This window comes from Vulpes vulpes, chromosome 10, assembly GCF_048418805.1.
Source record: "Vulpes vulpes isolate BD-2025 chromosome 10, VulVul3, whole genome shotgun sequence".
Lineage (NCBI taxonomy): Eukaryota > Metazoa > Chordata > Mammalia > Carnivora > Canidae > Vulpes > Vulpes vulpes.
In genome coordinates this window covers 70,316,828-70,327,354 of record NC_132789.1, presented here as the reverse complement: position 1 = coordinate 70,327,354, position 10,527 = coordinate 70,316,828, and the positions used below count along the sequence as shown (strand labels likewise).

The following is a 10,527-nucleotide window of genomic DNA, read 5'->3' as shown; positions in this document are numbered from 1 at the left end:
TCTCTGTTGAAGAGATAACCCCATGTGCAAGCTAAATTATTTAAAGATTTAAGTGAGAACTGGAGACGAAAATAGCAGTCACTTCAACATTACCTCTTTCCAATCCATCATCCTCAGGGCTTTCGAAAAAACAGATCTGATCCTATCACTTCCCTGTCAAAAATAGCCCCCCTCCGAACATCCTATGCTTCCCCCACCAATTTTTTCAAAAACGTTTATTTTCCTTCTATTGGTTTAAATCTTCAAAATATTCCAAGGTCAGGCCCCTCCTCCTCTTCCTCCCAAAGAGAACTAATTATGGGGCAGCTTCACTGGTTTAGAAGAGATTATTCAGTTTGGGGGCTTCTTTCTCTCCTCCTGCAGCCAAACACACTCAAAAATAAATGCCTTGTCTCTATTTGCTATTAACACCGTAGAGAGCTCTCCCACTCCACGCTGTACTTTTTGGCTTCAGCTGTTGAGTATTCTAAAGCAAGCACCAGGGACACATAACTCTCTATCTGGAAGTAAGTTCCAGACAAATACAATTTTAGTGAATGCGGCTAGCTGAATGGCAACAATGAAGCCACTTTCAGCTCAGCCAGGGAAGTCTGGGAATCCTAAATGTGCCTTCAGGGGAGGGGATGGTCCAGATGGGGAACAAGGTGGGATCACCGTATACCTGGGAAAGGTGGGCAAAGGCCTTCCAGACAAACTTGTGAACTGTGACGACAGAGCCATTACAAAAATTCTGTAACCTTCCTGGCAATAATCCAGGAATCCTGGATCTCATGAGTAAATTGAGACATGGGAGCTTAGGAAGGACACTTTCTCAGCGATGTCAGGATAGAAGCGCAGCAGCGTGAAAGAGTGGCACATAAGCAAATGACACCATGGCTCACCGGATGTAAAAATACTAAAACGTGTCTACGTGGTATAAGGGGAAACAAAGCAAAAAAACCTTTGGCAGTGTGGATGTTACCACAATATTCCTGAGTAACAAATCTTACTTTGGCCTCCATTTCATTTGCTCTAGAAATGCGGTCTATCCTAAAACAATGTTTACTTACAAAAGAAAAGCACTTTCTGCAATAATCTAACAGGGCAGCCAGGAAGAAAAGTGCCATGGAGTGGAGTTACTTATCTTGTCCTCTCAAATATTGATTGTCCGATTTTAAGCCGCAAAAACTCTCTCTATATTATTTTTCACCTGGTAAATTGCAAGTGATGGTTTTGATTGGACTCATTTGTATTTTGATATGTCTATTTAGCATCATTCAAGAGCCTTTACTGTGCGTTGGGCATTAGGCATTGGGGGTAGAATAGTGAATTACATAGGATGCCTGCCCCCCAAAATTTACAGACTAGAGAGACTAGCAAACACAGTAAATCTGTGTTAGCTAAGTCCCAGAGCCAGCAGAAAGCAAAGCAGAATACCGTAGACATTTACTCAAGTGCAGAGAGTCAGGAAAGCTTCTTGGAGGACGAGCAGAAATTAGCTGGTGAGAGGGGAAAGGGAGAGGCTATCTCAGGCAGTGGGACTAGCATATAAAACGAACAGCGTAATAGCTTCATTTAGAGCTATCATCTTCATAGATTAATAGTTTAGATGAGTTCCCCAATGCAGGGCCATGATGACATGCGAAAAGTGGCATTTAGTGACTTTAAAATTATTCAATTAGAAGACCATGCTTTATTCTAATATGGATACCTTCCCTACTTTGGGGATGTTAAAATGTCATCCTTTTCCCAAAATGATAGTGATAGCAGATGGTAATGTGATTAAAAAAAAATTTCTGGCAAAATAAAACATTTTCAACCTTGTGTTCATCCTTAAATGTTACTAGTCTATGAAATAGAGAAAGAAGTTTATTCCCCTGCCCTATGTAAGTGTTTATTATTTTTTTTTTCCACTTTCTCATTTTGGTTGCAAAACACAATACTCAACAAGTGTACAGGTTGCTCTGATTTGTTAAGCCAGAGCAAACAGTTTTAGTTACAGTTGAGCTGAGGGATGGGACTATAAATCCCCAGCCCTTTGAAATTCTAGTTAGTTGTCCAATAGTTACCTCTATAGAAAGGGCTTTCTGAACTCCTGAATGCTCTTTCCAAAGACATTTGTGTTTTTACTTGCAAACTGATTTTGAAACCCAGGTTCATTTCCTGGATTTGCTTTGATAGGCTTCCTAAGTTTTGTTTGTTTGTTTTTAATGTAAATTTTTCTAGGTTTGGGAAATAAATCCAATATTATCAAATTGCCTGATGACAATATAAGCCAGTGGATGCTTATTTAGTGCCGGAGATAGTGCTAAATTAGTCTCTATAATTATTCCACTTAGTCCTCACAATAACCTTGAAGCTTCTGAAGAAAATAGTATGCAGAGAAGCAAGTAACTTGCCTCTTACAGTCAAGGGTTGGGTTTGTAAAGACAGGTGACCCGTCAATAACACGGGTTCGAGCTACTGACATGAGGCCTTTTTGATAAATGTTATACTATATTGTAAATGTATTTTTTCTTGTGATTTTAATAACATTTTCTTTTCTCAGCGTTACTTTATTATAAGAATACAGTGTCTAACATATATAATATACAAAATACGCCTTAACTGACCATTTATGCTATTGGTAAGGCTTCTGGTCCACAATGGGCTACAAGTAGTTAAGTTTTGGGGGAGTCAAAAGTAATAGGTGGATTTGACTGCTTGTGGTTCCTTACCCCTAATCCCTGCATTTTTCAAGGGTCAACTGTAGTTGACACCGCCTGCTGTAGTTTTTAACCTAACAGCAAAATGAGAAAGTGCCTTTATAATTCAAAAGCTGTCAAGACACACTAGCTTGTTTTTTTTAGATGAGAAGACCTCTGGAAAAATATTACTAAACATATGTATGTCCAGAATTGAAAATTGTCAGTAATTGACATTGTGCACTATGGAAAGCTTGCATTTAGGACCAATATTCATTTCCAGTTCTTTCCCAGTGCTCTCCCTAGATTCTCCAAGTAGAAGAGTAATTTCTTAGGTCCATTTGTCTCTTTAAAAGGACGATTTAAAGAAGGAAACATATACATGCAATAAAGAACAGTGTGGAGGTGAGTTTAACTTTCTGGTAACCCTATTCAACTGATTTTGAAGGCTTTCAGAAGGGGTCCAGCTGCTGCCTGGGAAGGCACTTAAAAGTGGAGAGAACATGCACTTTTGGGGGACGAGGCTGAGTTCAAATCCTAGCAGTTTGTTACCTTCATAAATTGTTTTGCAGAGGAGTCAAATGAAGCTCAGAATTATCAGGAGTCCAAGTTGGAGACCAGGCTTGGAGGAGAAAAACCTTCATTTGATTGCTCATCTCATGCTCAAATGACGGATAAAGTGAGGGAAATGAACGGAGCACACGATTGAGGGCGGTTGGGGTTGGCAGGGAGATCAGAAGACCTTGTGCTGGGGCTCTGGTCACGCCAGGAATTTACTTCTGTTTCCCTACCTCCCTTTTGCGTAGTATAAGGGGTTTCACGTCCTCAGTGAATGACCATTATCTTTATTTTTAAGCACAGTTCTATCTGAAAAGTCCTGGAAGGACACAGAGGTACTTCATTCACCATTATTTTTGATGCATTCGTCCAAAGAAAATTAGGACGTTCCCATGTAACTAATTACTGTGTATGGATGAATAAACAATCTCCAGGGTGTTCCTTCAAACCCAGTTTTACGTGTTCCATTTAAACAATAAATGTCTTCTCCCTCCGCTTTGCAACATCCTCCTTTTGCTTCATTTCTATACCCGCTGGCTCAGTACTTAAAAACACACACACACACACAACTACAAGTGGTGTGTTTTGCAATATTGATGACCAACTCAACTCAGGATATTTATTTCCATCTGGTGGAGTCCAACTTCTGCCTCTTGTTTGCTTCCTCCATCTGCCGGGACTCACCATCTCCCTTTTTCTGCCCCCTCCTCCTTAACCCAGTCAGGCTTAACCCTCTCCTGGGCTTAATCGTTTTAGCAGGCTCAAGCCCTAGTACAACAGTCCTTTTTTTCCCCTTTTTTTTCTAGTTTCGCCAGTAGGGTTTCCAGTAAACTCAGATGCCTACGACTAATACTGTGACAAGCTCCAAATTTACTATTTATTTTTTTCTGTTTTTCTAATGAGCAGCAGAACTCTAAGGGCCCCACAGTTATTTGGACTGGATGGGGGGGGGGCGGGGAAGAGCAGCCAATCTTTGGTTAGGGTACAAACGGTGTAAAAGGCATCATACTGCCCCCCCACCCCCCAATTCGGCTTAAACTTTACGGGCGCCGCGTCTACACGGATCTGGGGTGCCGGGCTCTCCCGGCGGCGCGGGGCCGGATTCCCCGAGGTCCGCGCTCGCCTCCTCTGCGCCCAGAAGTTACGGCGGCCGCAGCCCGACGCTGCCCTTTTCTGTTTTTTGCAGTCAGACCTCTACGGAGCCTTCGCTCCGCGCCTCCCCTCCGCCTCCGCGAGCCCGTGGGCGCCCGGCCCCGACCCCGGGCGGCCGCCGCTCCTCCGGGTCCGCACCTCCGGCGCCCGCGCGCGCGGACCGGCCGAGCCCCAGCGCCCCCCGCGCCCCACGTCCCGCGTCTCGCGTCCCGCAGCCGCCCCAGCGGGGGGAGGAGCGCGGCCCGGGGCGGGGCTTTCACACGCGCACCCGCGCTCGGCCCCCGCCCCCCGCGTCCCGGCCCAGCCCGCCGTCCGCCGCCGCCGCCGCCGCCGCCGCTCGGGAGTTTATTTGTTTACAAGCGGATTACGTCAGCCCCTCCCTCTCGGCCGGGCCCCGGCCCCCGCCCCCTGCTCCCTTTGCCCGCCCCCTCCGGCTCCGAATCCGCGGCGTCACAATGGTGCGATCTCCGGATTGGCTGCGGCCGGCCGTCCCCCCCCCCGGCTACGCCACTTCCTTTCCGCGGCGCTATAAAAGCTACCGCACGGCGCCTGCATCTCTTCGCCCCTCCGAGCTGGAAATGCAACTGTCGGGAGCTTCGGAGGCTGCGGAGCTGGACGCGGAGGCGGCTGGGGAAGTCCGAGCGATGTGACCAGGCCGCCGTCGCTCGTCTCTTCCTCTCGCCTGCCGCCTCCTGTCGTGAAAATAACTTTTTTTTACTATAAAGGAGAGAGAGAAAAAAAGTAGCTGTCCGCCCCTCCCGCCCTCTGTTCCTCTCAGCCCTGTGAGCCGCGAGGGAGCCCGGGGTGGCCGCTCCGCCGTCGGGGCCGCGCCGCCGAGCCCCGGCCGCCCCGGGCCGCCCCCGCCCGCCGCCCCCATGCATCCCTTCTACACCCGGGCCGCCACCATGATAGGCGAGATCGCCGCCGCCGTGTCCTTCATCTCCAAGTTCCTCCGCACCAAGGGGCTCACGAGCGAGCGACAGCTGCAGACCTTCAGCCAGAGCCTGCAGGAGCTGCTGGCAGGTGAGGCGGCCGCGCCGGGCGGGCGGGCGCGGGCGGGCGGGCGCGGGCGGGAGCGGCCCGGGCCGTCGGGGCGGCGGGAGTCGCGGCGCGCTGGGCGGCCGCTAACGGCGGGTCCCGGCGAGGCCCCCGCGGCCCCCCGCGGCCGGCCCTCGGAGGGGAGAAGGACGGGCGCGCAACAAAGAAACTACGGCCCCCGGGCGGGAGCTGCGGCCCTCGGACGGGACAAAGGAGCTGCGGGGCTGGGGTTGCTCCGGCCCCCCCCCCCCCCCCCCCCCCGTCGTGCGCTCGGCGGCCCGGCCCTGGGTCTCCCCGCGCCTCCTCCCCGGCCCATTAATCACCGGGTTAGTCCCCGGCCGGGTTACAGCCCTGCCCGGCGCGGGGCTTAGGGCTGCTGGTTTTCCTCCCCTTCGGGGTGAACAGCCCGGCGGCGCCTCCGCCGAAGCCGTCAGGCCCATTGTACGCGGCCGGGCCGGGCCCCCGGCTCCTGGGCCGGAGGAGGTAGAGGCTCCGCCGGGGCCGCCCCGCCGCCTCGACCGGCCGGTTCCTGGGAATGGGTTTGTCCCGCGCCCCGCCGGGTGCCCTCTCCAGCCCCCGCGCACGCACGGCCCCGCGAGGGCAACGCTGGGCATTTTTTTTTTTTAAAGTTGGTGGCTTAATTTTCACTTCTCAGAGGAGCCGGCGGAAGCGGGAAGAGGCTGCGGCGGGATGTGTAACAGTAACGATCTAAGCGTTGTTTCTCTGTTCTTTTTTTCCTCCTCCTCCTCCTCCTCCTCTGTCTTGCTATAGAACATTATAAACATCACTGGTTCCCAGAAAAGCCGTGCAAGGGATCAGGTTACCGTTGTATTCGCATCAACCATAAAATGGATCCTCTGATTGGACAGGCAGCGCAGCGGATTGGACTGAGCAGTCAGGAGCTGTTCAGGCTGCTCCCAAGTGAACTCACACTCTGGGTTGACCCCTACGAAGTGTCCTACCGAATCGGAGAGGATGGCTCCATCTGCGTGCTGTACGAAGCCTCGCCAGCAGGAGGTAGCACTCAAAACAGCAGCAACGTGCAAATGGTAGACAGCAGAATCAGCTGTAAGGAGGAACTGCTCTTGGGCCGAACAAGCCCTTCCAAAAACTACAATATGATGACTGTATCAGGTTAAGATATAGTCTATGGATGGATCATCTTATAATGGATGGATAAATTTGATTTTTGCTTTGGGTGGGCTCCTCTTGGGGATGGATTATGGAATTTAAACCATGTCACAGCTGTGAAGATCTGGCACAAGATAGTGGTAAAAAAAAAATTTTTTTTAAAGTGACAGTGCCATAGTTTGGACAGTACCTTTCAATGATTTAATAGCCTGTGAGTCCAAGTAAACGATCACTTTATTTGCTAGGGAGTGAAGTCCTAGGGTGGTTTCAGTTTCTCCCAGATGTTATACCGAAACATTTTTCCCATCAACCCCTTTAAGGCAAATTTGTATTTCAAAGAACCTTTCTCTGCAGTAGATCTTGCAGAGGAAATTTGCACTATTACACTTGAAAATTGTTAACTTTTTTGGCAGCTCAATAGGAAAGCTCGACATTTTAAACATGGTAGTACTGGAAATTTCGACAAGACTTTTACCTAGCACTTAAATATGTATAAATGTACATAAGACAAACCTAGTAAGCATGACCTGGGGAAATGGTCAGACCTTGTATTGTGTTTTTGGCCTTGAGAGTAGCAAGTGACCAGAATCTGCCATGGCAACAGGCTTTTAAAAAGACCCTTCAAAAGACACTGTCTCAACTGTGGTGTTAGCACCAGCCAGCTCTCTGTACATTTGCTAGCTTGTAGTTTTCTAAGACTGAGTAAACTTCTTATTTTTAGAAAGTGGAGGTCTGGTTTGTAACTTTCCTTGTACTTAATTGGGTAAAAGTCTTTTCCACAAACCACCATCTATTTTGTGAACTTTGTTAGTCATCTTTTATTTGGTAAATTATGAACTGGTGTAAATTTGTACAGTTCATGTATATTGATTGTGGCAAAGTTGTACAGATTTCTATATTTTGGATGAGAAATTTTTCTTCTCTCTATAATAAATTGTTTCTTATCTTGGCATTTTAATCAATCTCTTGTCATGATTATAGAGGTTCAGCTATGAAAGCTGTGTTTCCCAGAAGACTTAGGTTCTATAAGCTATGTGAATGTCAGTTGCACACTGGTCATGCCGAGAAACATTTGATAGAAGTGAAAGTGATCTGTGCATGCATATTTAGGTGTTAGAGGAAACACGGGGTAACTTTTTTTTTTTTAATCTCTAAAGTCAAAACATGGACACATTCCCAGGCTAATCTCATGAAATGAGGATAAAAGACAAAGCTAACACCTACCAGACAAAGTGATACTCAAAAGGATTGCATGTCCTTGCTTCCCTGTTGAAGTGAAGATCTAAATGTTCCATTCTGGCCCACCTTTGAAAAACAATTATTTTGCCCCCACGGAATCCTTGTTCAGTTAGAAAATCCTGGGGTAGATGACCCATAGTCTAAAAAGAAGCAGGCTAATCACTGCAGAGATTGGTTGCTTTTTGCCTTTCATCAGCTGCAAGATGTACATAAAAATCACTTAAGCTGGAATTCAACAAAAGGTACGTTTATGAATTTTTATTCTCAAAAGTTGAAATGTGAGTTCTCGGTTCCTCGTTTTCAGACTTCTGTTTTCAGCTAAGTTCAAAACCTAAATGAAACGTGAGTGCTGGAGTGTAAGATCCTTCCACGACCCCATATGGTGCAAACTTGTTGGCAGTTCTTGGGTTGTAGGGGGTAACATGGTTCTTCAGCGGAAATTGCTGTGGGAATTTGGAGTTTTTCCTCTCTCCACAGTTAGTAGCTTACCGTATAGTGGCTCTTTTTGAGGTATTTATGTAAACATGTTCACACTGGAAATAGTACTCAATTTAGGTTACTTGAAATCAGTAGAGGCAGATTTGGGGATTTATTAAGGACTCTGATCTTGCAGTAAGTAGACTACACGGGAAAACCCAACTGAATACGCAGGTATTTAGAATACAGATCATGTCTGTGTACTTTGTAGGCCGTTCTTGGGCATTTGCGTTAAAAACAGCACATAGGAACCCCTTGCCGATTATGGTTTTATTTTTCAGGGTGTCCTTTGAGAAAACCGCCCAGTTTTTCAAACTTGACTGTGTAGTAAAACAACATGTAGTATATATAGTCTTTACACCCGTCTCACCCCCGTTCTGACTGCGAGTGTTTGCCACCTGCATCTTACCAGCTAACTTCTTTGAAGCCAGGTGGTTGATAAAATTCTGCACACTGAATCATTGGAACCGAAGGCAGGGTATCCAGAGAGTTGGATATATTCTGGTACCCAAAACTTGTGTCACAGAACCTATTCTCAGATGGAAAATTATCTTTGAAGATTTTTGCCTTCGGACTTTTAGGTGCTTAAAAAGAAATTCGGCAGGAAGAGAACTTAAGACATTTTAGAGTTTAGGTGATACCTGGCATGTAAAGAGCTGTTAAGTTCCTCTTTAAAAAGGCTTGCAAACATCACTGAGACCTAGCATCGGGCTGTTTCCTGGGACTTTAACCTTACATTTCCCAGACACTTGTACGGTGCAGGAGGTGTTGGAAATTTCTCAGTCATTGCTTCCGGGGGCGTGTTTTGCCTCGCTGTTTTGATGAAAAACATGACTGTCTGTTGGATGCACGTGCAGGTGTGTACCAGTCATTTCTGTGTGCCTTTTAAAGAAAACGTATTAGTGGCATAATAAGAAAGGCTCCCACACTGCCTGAGTGAAAGGGCAGTTTCTCAGAAATCCTTTCAAAAAAGGATGACTGCTTTCAAAATCGTTAATTGCCATTAGCACTGAGAGTTCATAATCATTGGTAACCTGTTCAGGAATGTTACTTTCCAAATTTTAAGGGATAGTTTTGAAAATACTTCCTTTTCTCCAAATGTACTGCCTTGCGCTGTAATGCTAAGCAAGGCTTACCCTAGTGTATGCAGGATCGTGTGGCCGTCTCCTCGGTCTGCGATGGGAGTCAAATGTCCATCCGTGGCCTTAATTTGCAATATTTCTGTATTAATAGATTGGAAAGGCCACTAGAAAATTGCTTACCAGCACTGTTGCCCAAATGGTTTCCTTAAATCACTGTTCCTCAACAGTTGCAAGTAATTCTGTTTTGTGTAGGTGTCGCAGATCGTGGAATTGGCCCTCAGGTTAAAAGGAAGCAGTATTCCTGACTATTCTGGGGTTTAATAAGGAAAGGTCAAAACAGTATATTGTATATCAAAGTTGAAAGATCGTTCCTCTCCCCTTGGCTCCCTCCTCCCCCTTGGCTCCCAGGTTTCAGCTAATGTGATAAGGTGCTGTTGATAAACTATGGGGAGAATTTATCAGTAGTTTCATTTCGGGTTGTCTGAAACAATAGATCTTCTTTACCTGAAGGGATAGGGACTGCAGATGGTCTAGTCCCGTGTCAAGTCTGCAGCTGAACTTTTGTACGTGGCTGCTGCTAAGGTACAACCACACTTGATTTTTTGTGTTTGGAACACAACTGTGAAAAACTTTTGGAGTGAAACAGTTTGTCCTACTAACTGAACTAAGCTGCTTCCTGAAGTCAGGTGTAGGCCAGTGGAATTGATATGTGATAAGTAATAGTTTCTGGCCATTTCTAGAAACTATAATTTTTTTTTTTTTGTAGTTTTAAGATGCTCCAAACAAGTAAGCCTTAGGTTGTACCAGTAGTGAGGATTGACCCCATTTATTTCCTCAACAATTAATTTGTGGACTAGCATGGACACCGGTCTTTGACTGCACCTGTACCTTGGCTAACCGATTCCTTTTGGTATCGCTCAATGTGTCAAATGGCGGAAAAATGAGAAGGCTTCCAGTTAAGGATTTTCAATTTTTGTGTTTTCAGTTGTTGAATAATCTCACAAGGAACATTCTGGAGTTCAACTCAGACTTTTAGGGGAGCCTTTTCATGATATTTACCATTTGAGTGTTGATGAATATCGAGAGGTTTGCGTGGCAGAGAGTTTGGGAAATACGACTGTAGGGATTCTGTGACTCATGAATGTGGGACAAAGTCTGCACTCCCGTTTGAACATGCAGGTCAAAGT

General features: G+C 46.5%; 1 protein-coding gene across 1 annotated transcript; it reads left to right on the top strand.

The window, feature by feature from the left end:
* Window positions 1-4,925: 4,925 nt before the first annotated feature.
* On the top strand, window positions 4,926-7,500 carry BTG1 (BTG anti-proliferation factor 1). Its single transcript, XM_072724565.1, has 2 exons — window positions 4,926-5,396; window positions 6,183-7,500. The coding sequence occupies exons 1-2, from the start codon at window positions 5,249-5,251 to the stop codon at window positions 6,548-6,550; spliced, it is 516 nt and encodes a 171-aa protein (XP_072580666.1). The 5' UTR covers window positions 4,926-5,248; the 3' UTR covers window positions 6,551-7,500.
* The last annotated feature ends 3,027 nt before the right edge of the window (window positions 7,501-10,527 follow it).